The sequence below is a fragment of the Chelonia mydas genome, chromosome 18 (assembly GCF_015237465.2).
Source record: "Chelonia mydas isolate rCheMyd1 chromosome 18, rCheMyd1.pri.v2, whole genome shotgun sequence".
Classification (NCBI taxonomy): Eukaryota; Metazoa; Chordata; order Testudines; family Cheloniidae; genus Chelonia; species Chelonia mydas.
The window spans coordinates 8,591,908-8,607,288 of record NC_051258.2 but is presented as its reverse complement, the minus strand read 5'-3'; the positions used below and the strand labels follow the sequence as shown (position 1 = coordinate 8,607,288).

The 15,381-nt window shown below is 44.3% G+C and overlaps 1 protein-coding gene across 8 annotated transcripts in view; it reads left to right on the top strand.

Moving 5' to 3' along the window:
- The window catches only part of TMCO4 (transmembrane and coiled-coil domains 4), an 83,222-nt gene that overhangs the window by 23,454 nt on the left and 44,387 nt on the right, over window positions 1-15,381 (top strand). For 6 of the 8 annotated variants that reach the window (XR_006286481.1, XM_027829929.3, XM_043531866.1 and 3 more), the window contains 5 exons: window positions 7,543-7,640; window positions 8,699-8,842; window positions 9,363-9,482; window positions 13,817-13,981; window positions 15,123-15,259. Coding sequence is in view for 7 of the 8 variants with exons in the window: in XM_027829929.3 (XP_027685730.2) it covers window positions 7,543-7,640; window positions 8,699-8,842; window positions 9,363-9,482; window positions 13,817-13,981; window positions 15,123-15,259 (664 nt within the window). In the remaining variant the exon portion in view is untranslated. Of the gene's footprint in view, window positions 1-7,542; window positions 7,641-8,698; window positions 8,843-9,362; window positions 9,483-10,600; window positions 10,690-13,473; window positions 13,720-13,816; window positions 13,982-15,122; window positions 15,260-15,381 lie in introns of those variants that run through there. The other 2 variants (XM_043531868.1, XM_043531867.1) reach the window with 2 other exon arrangements.

Sequence of the window (15,381 nt, the reverse complement as noted above, 5' to 3'; positions counted from 1 at the left end):
CCTGTTTAATGTTCCTTTGTCCCTTCTCATGCCATGAAATGATGGACAGAAAGAGAGGAGCGGATGCCTTGGGACATTTATTCCTCCTTTTTATGGTGTCAGTACCCCTCTTGAAAAACATTTCTAGCTGAGATTCAGGAGACAGAGTATCTATAGGTAAGTCTGTTCCTTGCTGGTTTTCCTACCTGTTTGAACTCCCATTGTCTCCCTTCCTGCTTGATGACTCTGTTTACTGCTTAAATGCACATTAAGCAGAGCACACGTTCTTTTGACAGACCTGCTTGTCAACCTCAGTTTGGAGCATATGTTAATAACAGCATACAGGGAAATCTTATAACTTCACATACAATGTTGCCATACACATTTTATCAGGACAATATTGACTAGCAAATTGAGTCTTCAAATGACACCTTACAAGACATATCTTGAACAAACATTATTTCAGTAGTGTGTAGGGAATGGATAAAGGGGTAAATTCTGTCACAGCATCTACATAGCAATGTTCCAAATATTTAAATCACTGTTATTGGTATCTGACATGACAGATGTGAACTTCTGTGTTGTTGCATGGAGCACTAAATATTGTCTTACGAGAAACTGAAAAGTGTGACAACTTATATATCAGTTGCGTAATAAAATCTACTTACATCCTTTCATCATCAAGGTCAGGCTTGACAAAGCCCTGGCTGGGATGATTTAGTCGGGGATCGGTCCTGCTTTGAGCAGGGGGTTGGACTGGATGACCTCCTGAGGTCCCTTCCAACCCTGATAGTCTATGATTCTATGATCACTGGAGAATGAGCTATAATTCTACTTATAAAATCTGGCTGAAACAGTTTATGGTACAGGAGAAGTAGTTGCAAATCTGAAGTCACTGAGGGCATAGAATAACCAAACATAGGCAGGTAATTACCCGTGTGGAAACAACAGCCTTATAACCCAACTATGAACCATAAAGTACAATCCACCTTAAAGGCAGTGTGAAATACCAGTAATGTAGGCGCTTTCAAAGGCAGTGGGTGCCTGCTGTAACCAGGCTGCAATGAAGGTTAAAGTTCTGCTGATGACGTTTTATGATATTGTATTTATAGACAGGATTTAGCTGCCAACTATCCCTGAACCCAGATACCTCAAGCCCTCATTACCAAGCGTGAGAGCCGGCCAGCTGTGTTCCTGTTCTCTTGATGTCCTTCAATTTCTGGTTAGGGAAACAAGAGGGAGATGTGCCTCTCTGCTTTGTAGAAGATCTGCTGGTACCACCAACAACTCTACTCTTTTCCATCCTCTGATGATAAAGCGTGGCATGGATAATTTCAGACAACGACAAAAGCCTTGCAAGCAGAAGATCATACAAACACCTGTGATGATGGACCATTTAAGGTCCTGCATTAAAAAGGGCAGCTATAACTCTTGAGCAGCTTCCCAATCTGTCCCCAGTAAAATCTTAGCATGTTCATTCATCCACACGGGAGCAAATACCATCTAGAACCACTAAGACTGAAGGAGTTCCGTTAGGCAGTGAAGGTTCCAGTCCTGTAGGAGAAGGTACACTACCGCAGGAGAATATAAGCAAATGTTACCTTGGAATAGGGCACAGGAATATTCTCAGGAAATGTCGATGCTAGTTAGCAAAAATAATGGTATATTAAATGTCTTGTGTTCAGGGCCGTGACCTGGTGCGGGGAGATCTGCGCTCCTCTCCTGACTCTGACCTACTGTGTGCCCTTACACAAGTCACTTCCCCATCTATAAAATGGGGGTAAAATCTACTTGCCTTTGTAAAGTGCGAAGAGATCCTCAGGTGACTAACACTGTCAAAGTGCAAAGGAGTAGTCTTATCATTCCGTGATAATGCTACCCTCTTAAGACACTTCTGTAACTTGTAAACTCTTTGGGGCAAGGACCGTCTTTTTATTCCGGGTTTTTTACAGTGCCTAGTACAGTGGCTCCTGGCCCATGCCTGGCGCTCATAGGCACTACTACAACATTAACCATTGTGGGTGTGTCTACACTGCAATTAAAAACCCGCAGCTGGCCTATGCCAGCTGACTCGGACTCATGGGGTTCAGGCTAAGGGGCTGTTTAATTGCTGTGTAGACGTTCAGGCTCGGGCTGGAGCCCGAGCTCTAGGGCCCTGCAAGTGGGGAGGGTTAACTGGATAATTGAATAACTGCACATGTAATAGACAAAGTGTCAAAAGATCCATTTGCCTATGGAATCATGCCACATGCACTTTTTCACGCAGACATTGGGAAATCGTAAGATGTTAAAGATGTAGCCCTTAGTGGCAGCACAGATGTTCTCAGCTTCTAGAGGTTTTCTGTTGCATAATATGCAAAATGAGGTAAAAATAAGTAATGTTTTAAAAAGGATATATATATTTACTGAGGAAACCTTCACCCCTTTGATGTTGAGGAGAGTTTTGCCATTGACTTCAATGGTGCCAGGATTTCACCCACTGATTCATTCTCTGCCTGTCGTGTTTAGCAAAACTGCACAGTACAAAAGTTTGGGACTTGCTCTAAAGTTTTCTTTATCAAACATAGAGAGTGCTTAGCAGGATTCCAAAAGGATTAGACAATTGTATGGATAATGAAAGTATCCACAGTTATATTACCTGGGATTTTTAAAAAATTCTAAGTTTGGAAGGGATATAAATTCTCATGTTTCAGGGCTTAAGCCAAACAATGAGAGGGTTAGGAAGAAACTTCCTCATCTTCAGGCCATTCCATAATTGTCCTCTGTACATATAACTTCATCCTAAGAAGCTGGTATTGGCCACTGTCAGAAATAGGTCAGTGGAGCCAGGGCTTTGGAGCTGTGCTCCAGCTCCACTCCAGCTCCAGGCAAAACCCTGCAGCTCCACTGCTCCGGAGCTGCTCCGCGCTCCAGCTCTCGGCTCCGCTCCGAAGTTCTGAGCGGACCAGTTTGGCGCTTCCTATGCTCCTATTTAACGTTCAGTATTTCTTCAAAGACTGACAAACAAGGGCCGTGGTGTGAACCGATTGACACTGACTAACAAAACTGGTATTGAGTCCTTATGTTTCATGACTGGTTTATGGTCTTACTATATTGCAGCTTAAATACATACAATAAAGGGCAATAATGACTGTATTTTCATAACATATGAAGGGCACCTACTCCAGTCTCCTGACTCCTCAGCTGTAACCTCCCTTGGGCGGAGACCTGAATCTCCCTCCCTCCTGACAGGGATTTTTCCTGGCTGCACAGTTCCTTGCCTACACTGTATTATTCCAAGCAAGCCAGAGTGTCTAACCTGGCCAGCGTCTATGCTTTGCGTACTCTACGAAGGCTACGAACAGCATAATAAGTTACCACACAGCTCTTTCTAAGCAATGTGACAAAGTTCCAAGCCTGTATTGGTGGGTCCCGCACTTTCTGGCGGATTTGCTCGCTTCAGAGGTTTACGGCAGTCCTCAGTTTGGCTCCTTTTGTTAGTGGCACAAACCTGCCATTCACTCGGCTAACCTCATCACTGGCCAGCATGGGGAAAAGGAGGAGAACAATCCCCACAGCCTCTGCTGGCTCACCTAATGGGTCGGGGGAAAGGCCAGAGACCTTCCCCTCTGGTGGGACCCACAGTCCAGATGAACTCCTCTTATATCAAAGAGGGAATTGGGGGGATGGGGGGAACCCAGGCCCACCCTCTACTCCGGCTTCCAGCCCAGGGCCCTGTGGATTGCAGCTGTCTATAATGTCTCCTTTAACAGCTGCATGACAGCTACAACTCCCTGGACTACTTCCCCATGGCCTCCTCTCAACACCTTCTTTGTCCTCACCACCGGACCTTCCTCCTGATGTCTGATAACGCTTGTACTTCTCAGTCCTCCAGCAGTACGCCTACTCACTCTCAGCTTCTTGCACGCCTCTTGCTCCCAGCTCCTCGCACACACCTCACTAACTGAAGTGAGGTCCTTTTAAAAACCAGGTGCCCTGATTAGCCTGCCTGTCCTAATTGATTCTGGTAGCTTCTTAATTGGCTCCAGGTGTCCTAATTAGCCGCCTTAATTGGTTCCAGCAACTTCCTGATTGTTCTGGAACAGCCCATTATCTTACTCAGGGAAAAGGGATCTGCTTAATCTGGGGTTAATATATCTACCTTCTATCACTCTCCTGTAGCCATCTGGCCTGACCCTGTCACAGCAAGCACATTTATTCTTAAGGTGAAAAGATTACAGAGAAAACATCTTTAAAACAATGCTAATAAGCTTACCAGAAATCACCCCCCCATAGCCAACTCCAGCGGCGCTCTGGCAGGAGTCAGTCCTTCAAACCCCACCAAGGGGTTTTTCTCTGGTTACAAGTTCATAATAGATCAGCTCAGAACTGCGTAGATCACCCTGTTTCTTGGGCCTTAGATCAGCAACCTTTGGGAACAGGTAATCATCAGACAATCACAGAATACCACAACAATCTTTATTGAGCTATTTGTTCCGGTAATATCGCATAGCCGTGAATTGCTACTGTATGAGCTTTCCACAAGGCAATGGCAAGAGCAGCGTATGCATTTACCAATAGAATCACAAAGCGATTCTTCATTCTCTAGCAGGAGTCTCCATTTTGCAGTCTGGCTACATGTGCCTTAAGCTCTCTGGCACATGTTCACATCTCAGTTTACATGGATGCAAATGTCAGTGGATTTGCTCTGAGATAGTTGAGGTCAGAATTGATCCTGAGCATTTTGCTAAAGAGCCCAGTTTAAATAAAAGCTAAATTTGATGGATTTGAGCACCCTAAGTGTGTTGCTTCAGGGTCAGATGGCAGGGCTCCAGCTGGAAAGAGAGAGTTGTTTGTGAAGCCACACGGGCAATTAGGGCATGTTGTGGGCTAAGGCATGAGAAGGAGGATCCTCTGCAGCTTGAGTTTGATCAACAAGTTTGATCAGCAGTTCGTGAATAAACAGAGCAAATACCTTTCCTCCGGCCATAAAATCTGAGACCTACTGCTGGTGTCCAAAGTTATTTGGAAGGGGCGGTGTCTAGGACTGTGCTGTAGCACTAAAAGAAAAGGAGGACTTGTGGCACCTTAGAGACTAACCAATTTATCTGAGCATAAGCTTTCGTGAGCTACAGCTCACTTCATCTGATGCATTCAGTGGAAAATACAGTGAGGAGATTTATGTACACACAGAACATGAAAAAATGGGTGTTATCATACATATCATACATGATAACACCCATTTTTTCATGTTCTGTGTGTATATAAATCTTCTCACTGTATTTTCCACTGAATGCACCCGATGAAGCGAGCTGTAGCTCACGAAAGCTTATGCTCAAATAAATTGGTTAGTCTCTAAAGTGCCACAAGTCCTCCTTTTCTTTTTGCGAATACAGACTAACACGGCTGCTACTCTGAAATGCTGTAGCACTGTGATTCCCAAACACTGATCCCAGTACAAGAACTTTAGTTTCCTCCTTCCTTTGTTAAAGCTGATCTCTGAGCTGGGCACCCACGTGCTGCCACTGCCCGCCTTCTTACTGATCTTCTCTAACACCAGATCCTCAGCAGGTTTAAATCGGTGTAGCTCCATTAAAACCAAGGACCTACATTGATTTACACCAGCTAGGAAACTGCATGCCATCTAACCTGTAACTGGCAAGACCAGACTTCAGAGCAGCCTGTGATCCATTGCTGGTTAGAGTGGGCCCAATTAAACAAGAGGCAGTGGGCACTGGCTGACTCAGCCTAGGTCTTACTTAGCTACGCTGGTACGGTTGCCTGAAACACTTTGGAACCGCTCTCGCCGGTAAGGTATGGTGAGGTCACTCTCTGCCTGAATTTTGATTGTTTAACAGATCTAAGAATAGAAAGCTAAGTCCTCTACTAACAACTTTTCCGCAGCACAAAGAAAGGAAATGATTTGTTTTCCACAATCATTGGTTCTTCAATATCGTTTTCTATCCCTCATATTACAATCGGCCCCAGTGGGCACCTGGCACCTCAGTATCCGTTAGCCAGTGGGGAGTCTCCAGCCGCCACAAAACAGCATCAGGAAGGCAACGCTCCAGCTTACTTCCCGCGGCGACTCTAGTTTTCTGCTTTGATTTGATTTGTTGCTCGAAGGGCCTAGCAGGCAAGTAGCACTTTTTTCTTTTAAGTGTAGCTTTCATAAAAACAGCTATTAAATAGGATTGACTTGTAGCCAGTATCTAGGAAGAGAGGGAAATGAGATTACAAATGTGGAGCCTGCTTGGTTTTTTTATTTGGGGGAGGGGTGTTAAGTCCAATTCCAGCCTCACCACCAGACATAGCCTTTAAAACTTTATTCACTGAGCCACAACATTTGCTGGAATCCTAATTCTTTTCTGCTCGGCATCTAACAGGCCTGGTCCAAAAGTAATAGTCTGAATCAGTATCATTAACATTAAGGGGAGATTTACTATTGACTGCAGTGGGATCAACATCAGGCCCATACTGTACACTTAAGGCAAACCCAGCCCCATGTCAGTGAATCGCACAGCTGGGGTTTACAGGCTTGGGCTTGCAGGGCTCGTTTGATAGCACGAAAAATAGTGGTGTAGACATTTGGGCTCAGGCTGGAGCTTGGGCTGTGAAACCCTCCCCGCTTCCTGGGCTTCAGAGCCTGAGCTGCAGACTGAGCCTGACCATCTATACCACTGTTTTTAGCACCTTAGCGCAAGCCCGCATCTGTAGATCTGGGACTCACTGGCACGGGGTTTGTTTGATTTTTTTTTACCATGTAGACATACCCTTAGGAGTGCAATGAGTGCTTCTGAATAGTGAAGGATTCATAGCCCTCGAGACTGTTTATGCACAGAATGTGCATCCCCCCAACTTGGAAATGACCTTCAAGTCGTGAACTGGAGAGGTCCTCTCTAGGGATGAGAACAGTTCAGTCCTTGGTGTCTCTGCAGAGACCGCCAACAAGGGTGCCAAGTAGTACAATCTCCGGTGTGGGCACTTGTCTACTGAGAACTGGAGCTGCACCACCCTACTTATTTCATAGAGGCTGCTCAACAGCTGACGAATGATAATCGATCCGAACTGGGCTGGATTCAAACCTGAGACCTAGAAGTGAAAGGCTCTCTAGCCCATAATAGCAATCCCTAAGCCATCCACCCTCATGTTTCATCTGTAGGGCCCCATCCTGCTCAGTGCAACATTTTTGAATGGCGTGATCTGCACAGTACTATAAAAAAGGTGTTGCGTATTCTGCAAACTTCAAGAGATCTTGTTTGATCACTGTTACGTGTATATAAGCAATATGTGGATGTTAAAATGCTTGCTTTTTTCATTGTACAAGCTGCAGTCCTGTGTTAGGATGGATTTTCCCGGTGAGTCACCTGTGTTGGGGTTTGTCATCAGTTACCTTGTTTCAGTTTAAATCTGTGGCTTTATTTTTGTGGTCATATGTCTAAGTGTGTTGCCGTAATGCACACCTGCATGACCGTGTTTACTGTTCCCAGTAGTGAAATTCTGTGCTGTGAATCAGGAGAGCCCAACGGATCTGGGTGTTGTGGTGTTATCTGTCAGGCTCTCACGATTTTTATTCCCACCCAGAACTGCAGAAGCATCAAGAAGAAAGAAAGAAAGGAAGAGGAAATTGAGGAGATACTTGATGATTGGCTTGGCAACAATAGGGGGCGGAACAGTGATAGGTGAGGCTGCCCTGCAGTTTCTGGGACCTGACTGGGTTACCCAGATGGTGGCAAGCGCAGAGTGGGAGTTCTGAAATGATTCACTGAGCAACAGCAGCTGTGCTTCCATCTTTGTCCTAGTTCTAATTTTAACACGTTCATTGCTTGCAGTGTTGTCACGTTCCAGGTAGTAGTAGTAGTTCAAATCAGAAACAAGGGAAACTCCAAAAGCCAGGAGATTCTTATGGGCTTTGCAAAAACAAAACCTATGGGGCTAGGGGCAGTCAACCCTCATTTTTCTTCTCAGGCCAGCAGTAAGGTAATGTGACTCCAATGACTTCTGGGGAGTTACTGTGGATTTACACGATGCAGAAGATGGGAGTAAATGTACTTTTCAGCCTTCCGAAGGTGATTTTCCAGATAAACTTGAGCTCAATCTCTCAGCTGGTCTATTAGGCAGAATTGTTTGGTGATTCAGATGTATACAAACATATGGCCAGTTCCTCAGCTCATGTAAATCCATGTAGCTTCCTTGGGTTAGATGGAGCTACAAAGATTCATACCGGCTGAGGATCTGGCTCTTTAAACTTATTTCTCCTCGTTTACCCTGGTGTTAGAGAGAGTCAGATGCAACATCTTCTCTAGACTCTTCAAAATCAGGATAATGTGGGAATGGCCCAGGATTTTCTAATAAGAGATGGCTGGAATTTACTTTCACTTACACCAATGTTTCTCCTTTGACTTCCGTGAAGTTAATCCTCTTTTATACTGGTGATAGTGAGAAAACAATCCAGGCTGGAGACTCAGCGAGTGGGGAGGGTCTCTGAAAATCGGGGTTGGATTAGTTGATGGAGCAGTGTGGGGAAGACTATACTGGATTTCTGAGAGGAGGGTGATCCCTTCCAGCTTCTGGTTCAGGTCCTTCCATGGGATGTGGTGGGTTAGCTCACTTCCTGGTGCGTGTTAACTTCCTATTGTGAGAATAGCTATCCCCTCTGCTGACTCAGCACAAAGACATGAAAATCTGTTTGTCTTCCACCATCATCGTGCACTGAAATTCTCACTTGCTGCACCTTTAGGTTTGACGGGAGGTCTTGCTGCCCCTCTCGTTGCTGCTGGAGCTGCAACTATCATTGGGAGTGCTGGGGCAGCAGCTTTAGGGTCAACGGCGGGAATTGCTGTCTTGGCATCACTCTTTGGAGCAGCGGGAGCTGGCCTTACCGGTAAGATAACAGATTTAGATTCTGAACCACCAAGCGATGGAATAATGTATGCAAAGTCAGGTACTAATGGCTGAGCTCTAGAGTGTGAGGTCTGCAAAGGGAATTGTGGACTAAACCATCTACTTGTACACCAGCAGAACTCAACCTCTGGTTCTTCAGTGGCTGCTGATCTTCATAGCCCTGGGCTGGCCCTCTTCTCGAGCCTGAGTTAGATGTTGTGCCGCACCCTGATGACAATGCAGTAGATTTCCCTGGGTTAATGGCAACTGGGTTAGACAATGCAGACAGACACTCTCATGCAGACAGGTTGCCTTTGGGATTGTAGCTAACCACAGTAAATGGAAACCACCTCAGTTTTAGCATTAAGAACTATGGTGTAATAGAGGACAGTTATTAATTATAGCAGATAATGCCTCCTGCTGCCATCCCATCTGATCACCCAAGCAAAGCGCTAAGAATTTGTTATTAATTTCTGCTGTTGGCAGCCCCTACCATTACTCTGTGATTTCTATACATGCAGGCTACAAGATGAAGAAACGAGTGGGAGCTATCGAAGAGTTCGAATTCCTCTCTTTAACTGAAGGGAAACAACTTCATATCACCATAGCCATCACTGGCTGGTTGTGTACTGGCAAATACGGTAAGAGCAAGACAAGAAAAATCCTAGACACAATTTTGGAAAGCCACATTTGTATTGTCAAAGATGGGAAGCATATGGTTTATATATGAATCGTGAAATATAGCAGGACCAAGCTGATTTGTTGGAACTTTAAATCCCTATCTGCTTAGGCTAGCGTGAATAGGTTCAAAATGTAAAAAGGAACGTTGGATGGCGCTGGAGGTTTGGAGTAGAATTTGTGGAGTCTCACCTCTGGTCATCACGTCAAGTCCATCCAATGTTGGTAGCAACCGAAAGTTGTAATGGCTCTTGGGTAGCCTGATGTAAGTTATGTGTTCGGCACAATGTGCAGTGACTGTGAAGGCCTCAGTCCAGTTTCTCTGGAGCTGTGTTGACATCACAAAAACTACCATAGCAGCTGACGTTCTTTGGAACCTGAAGCAGGACAGAATGACAGAAGAGAAGAATTTGCTAGAGGTTTAAGGTTAAGTACAAGTCCCCCTTTCTGAGTAGGCCTTTATTGCAAGTGTTCTGGTTTAACCCAAATTGGTGCCTTCTGTGAATGATAGTGCACACCAGCTATGAACTATCAGGTAGAGCTTCCCCTGCTCTCCTTCCCTCAACTGCAGTAGAACAGAGTTTAGTTACCAGTTAAAAGGTTTTCTTCATCAAGTGTTGACTATTCTGAAAGGGGAGCAGTGTTTAATGTAGGGGAGGGGCGTTACCTCAGCTCTGTTCCTAGGACCATCAGCTTTATAGTTGTAAACCAGAGTGCATGTAGTTTATCTGGGCTACGGTGTCTTTCCAGCTGTTCTCGTGTGCCCTTACTGGCAGAGGTGAGATTTAAGCAGTCTGAGGGTTCCCACCCCCCTTTAAAATGCAGATTGTAGCCTCATCCAGAAAAAAGAGAGGGTAAAGCACAGCGAACTGCTAGCAGAGATAGTTATAGAAAAAGGGGAAGTGTTTCTATTAATAGATCCTGCTTGTGTGTTTGCTAGAGATGATCTGACTTGCGGGGATGTTGCCTAGTACCTGGCACAAAGTGCTTTAGCCAATTATTGGAGCTTTTTTTGTGCCTCACATTTATCCACCGGCAATTAATAGAATGCAATTTCTTTTTCTCTCCCGGTCTCTGCCAGCTAAAGAGGTTTATTGGCAAGAAGGCTCAGTCAAGTAAACCATGTTGCATACAGTGCCGAAGGGGTGAGCTAATAGCCTGCAACCTCTGAAAATTTGTAATGTTATATCGTCATTTCAAATACAGTCACAGTTGTAATTTGTCATATAAAATATGTCAGCCATCTGCTGTTAATATGTTCAAAGACCCTATTGAACGGTTGCCAGTGCATTCCATTGAGGAATATAATAATAAATGTTCTATATCATTAATACAATAAGGACATTTTCTGTTGGCCGTTGCTTGTTAAATCCATTCTCCCATCAGAATCTGGGGTTTTAAAACCTCTGCTTTCCCGTCACGTTGTTCTCTTGTTGATACCATACAAGGTTTCAGAATTTTCTGGGATTGGAGCGTTATCAGGGGGCTGTTACGAAGTCACTGTGTGTCTTTCGATAGATTATTTAATTATTCTCGGTCTCACTTTGCCCTTAAAATGAGAGTTACAGAGGATCTGAATTGGGGAGGGAGTTTCCATACCTAGAAACACGATACACTGTTTAAAACAGCAGAAATAAAACAACCCTTCAGTTGTCTCCTGTAATGGTTTTATCTGTCTGTCTTAGGTATTTATATGATCCCCATCACCGTAGTATCTGAGGCCCTCTCTACACTACAGACACGACAGCTGCATGGCTACAGAGCCAAAGTGTAGACTCAGACTACAGCAATGAAGGGGTTTTTTCCATTTCTCCACCTCCCCGAGCGATTCACCAACCTAGGCACATCTACACTGCAGGGGTTGGTCAGCATAGCTACAGCGCTGAGGGGTATGGATTTTTTATACCCTGGAGTGCTTTATAGCTATGTCAATGTAAGTTTTAAGTGTAGACCAAGCCTGAGAGCCTCACAGTCCTTTAATATATTTATCCTCACAACCCCCAGTGAGGTAGGGAAGTGCTTTTGTCCCCACTGTAGGGTTGGGCAACTGAGGCACAGAGAGACTAAGGGCCAGATTTTTAAAGGTGTTTAGATGCCTAAACATGCAGAGAGGTGCTTAGTGCGATTTTCAAAAGCACCTAGGCACCTAACTACATCTTTGGGCATCCAAATACTTTCAAATACTGACCCTAAGAGACTCGTCCAAGCTCACGCAGGAAGTCTGTGGCAGAGCACAGTAGTGAGACGTGGTCTCCTGAATCTCCCTAACCATTGACCCATCCTTCCTCAGTCCAGCTTTCTGTCCCCCTCCTCATGTACAAGAGGCCAGACTCCATTGTTTCCAATTATGTGACAGTAAAGCAGCCTCCCAGTCATGCTCAGTAAAATCATATGCTATAGGAGTGTAGCAGGGCCGGCTGGCATGTATTGTACCGGCTTTCAGTCATGGTTAGTCACAGCAGCAAGGAGTTAGTTTGGTTTATGGTATAAAAAGTACCTCATCATACACTTTATATAGTGATTGGATTTAAACTACTCAGTCTCCCGCAGTCTAACAGCTTTTGGGTGGTCTCTTTCCAAGTCACTGTTGTCCACATCACAGAACAATTCCAGTTTACACTATTTGCCCTTTGATGGCTGTTTCAGCAGAGAAGCCAAGGAGTGAATGGGCCATTAAGACTGAATCTCAGAGTTATGAACACCTCAGAAATGGAGGTTGTTCATAATTCTGAAATGTTCATAACTCTGAACAAAACATTATGGTGGTTCGTTCAAAGGTTTGCAGCTGAACATTGACTTAATACAGCTGTGAAATGTTACTATGCAGAAGAAAAATGCTGCTTTTAACCATCTTAATTTAAATGAAACAAGCACAGAAACAGTTTCCTCACCTTGTCAAAAAAATGTTTAAAAACTTTCCCTTTATTTTTTTAGTAGTTTACATATAACACAGCGCTGTACTATATTTGCCTTTTTTTTTCTTTTTCGTCTCTGCTGCTTCCTGATTGTGTACTTCCAGGTGCAAATGAGGTGTGTGGTTGACTGGTCAGTTCATAACTCTGGTGTTCGTAACTCTGAGGTTCTACTGTACCTCTGCCACATCTAGGTGTGGTCCCTTCTAGTCAAGATTGAGGCACGTTGGTAGGATATTGTGGTGGAAGTTTGCATGGCTTCTGCTAATGCTGTACTTATTCTGTGGCTGCCTCAGTATTCTATGTATTGTTCAGTAATGGAACAAGGAGTAGGTGACCTTAGTATTTTAGGAGGCTAAATTATACTATTCCTCTTTACAATCTAGCTGGCTTATATTAGAGTTGCTGGTGTCCCCTTCTGACCACTTAGCCCACACTTTCCCCCTCAGCTGGCAGCAAAAAAATTGTGCTGACAGGAATTGCTACTGCTCTTGATTTGCGTCTAAGAAAAACTTAGCCAAAGAAAAAGGGGTAGTAAACACACAGTCTGGGTCTCTAAATGGTCTTCATTCTCACTTTCAGACAGATCCATTATTTCAGTCTAAACCTGCAAAACCCAAGTACCAGGAGGACAATTTACCGTAGCGTAGCATTTAGGACATTCACCGCAAAGTGGCAGAAAAGGAAAAGAGCCCCAAAATTGCAACAAAATTTATTAAGAGCATGAGAAGGGATCTGACAAGATCCTTAGCACCTGCTGCAAGATAGTGAGCACCCTCTGTTATCATCGGAATCTCAGGGAAACTGTCTCCACTCATCACCTTCTCATCAGAAATGACTAACAAATGCATTTGAAAACACTATGAACAAAATCCTGCCATGTTCCTTCAACTACCTTGGGCTGCCCGCCCTTTGAGGTCAATCCAAATTTGGCCTAAATGAGGACACGGTATGAACTATAGGATTTAGTCTTATCTTTGGTGATGGGAGGAAGATCCTTAACTCCCATCATAATTAGCACTAATTAATCCATTCTTGGCAGATTCCGCAGCAATCAAGGTGTGAATGGGCCACGGAAACTGAACCTGGAGGTGGTCCCTCCATATTGGAGGTAGCTGGATCTGTTCTTTTGATAAACAAAAGCTCTCAGTCTCCAGTTTTGTCAATCCATCCTTTAACAACAAGAAATCCAGTTGAAATGAAGGACTTATGAAGATGTGTCCATCATTAATCGCATTTCAGAATATGATCCCTGAATAATTAAGCGGATTAAAATATTCTGCAGGTTGATATTATCATTCGCTCCTTGTGTGACTCCTGTGGCCAGTCAACAGTTGCTTTTCCTCCTGTGAAACTGAATCCTTTGTGTTCCCATCCTTTCTTAGGCAGTTTCACAGCTCCATGGAGCAGCATGTTGCAGTCCAGTGAGCAGTACTGTCTGGCCTGGGAATCCAAGTACCTGATGGAGTTGGGCAACGCTCTGGATTCACTGCTCAATGGGTTTGTGAACATGATGGCTCAGGAAGCCCTGAAGTTCACTGTATTGTCAGGTAAGACTCTGAGTTATACCAAGGCTGATTGGGTGCTGAATCTGCTGGTTTCAGCATTTGTGTTTGTTCAAAGAGGCCTTCCCCTGAATAGATGAATCTTTCGTATTCATTTGTTGATTATCCGAGAAGCAGTGTCACTTGCAAACCTTACATGTGCTGACCCTAGTCCTGCAAAGATTTATGCACCTGCTTCATTTTATGCTCTGGAGTTGTCCTGTTGACTTCAAAGGAAATACTCCCCGTGGGCAAAGTGAAGCCCATCCATAAACAGGATTGAAGGCATAGTATTCCAGAGCAACCCTCATTTCTTTCAAACAATCTCACCATCGTTAGTGTGAGAGCCTGCTCTTTAGAAGCTCCTGTCATGTGGAACAGACTTCCTGGATCATTCCACATCATCAGTTTGTCATGGCATTTCAAATCTCAGCTGAAAAAGTCTTTCCTCCTTTACCTGTGTGCCTCAGCGTTTCTTTCCCTCTGCTATTTATTATTGTAACTCTTATCTACGCAATTTTACTCTGTAAGGAGTTTTGGGATACAACTGGCACAAAAGACTATCCATATTGCATTGCATTGCATACTTCATCCACAGCTTCCATGTGTGCAAACTACATCCATACGGGATGCCTGCCTGCTTCCGTTACATCTGTCCCTACATTACAAAGCATTAAGTTCACATGCTCTGCTTGTGCACATTGTATCTTTGCATTATGCTTGAATGCACTGTATTCCCTGTGTTCTGCATGTCCACGCACCATCCATGCACTATACCTGGACACATCATATCCAACATTCCTATGCAGATGGCATCAATGCATTATAACCTCATGCACTGTATTCCCCATGTTGTACATGGCCAATTTACAGCTGAGTGCATTAGGTTTCTCCTGTTTTGCTTGAGCACAGTACACCCATGCATTACACCTGAATGCAGTGTATCTTCCTGTGCACGTGACATTTAACAGATTCTGTCGTCTTTTTAATTTTGCAGAACCCACCTTAAATCAGTCTTGGGAAAGACAAGATGACAGTGGCAAAGATGCAGTGTTTTTTACTCCACCAAACCGTCTGACTTTTGAAATTGTCCCAGACCTGCCCAGATGTGTAACTTTGATTTTCCTGTTTGCTTTGTACCTCTCAGGCATAGTGACAGCCCTGACATGGCCGACTTCACTTCTTACTGTTGCCAATGTCATTGACAACCCTTGGGGAGTGTGCCTGAATCGATCAGCTGAAGTGGGCAAACATCTGGCCCAGATATTGCTCCGTCGACAGCAGGTAATTGGCTGAGGGTGCAAAAAATGGCTCCAGTTGTTACAGCTGGAAGGGACTAATATCTTGGGGAAGCTCCAGGGGTCTGATGTTTTACAGCATGCTACTGGAACTACAGGTGGTATTTG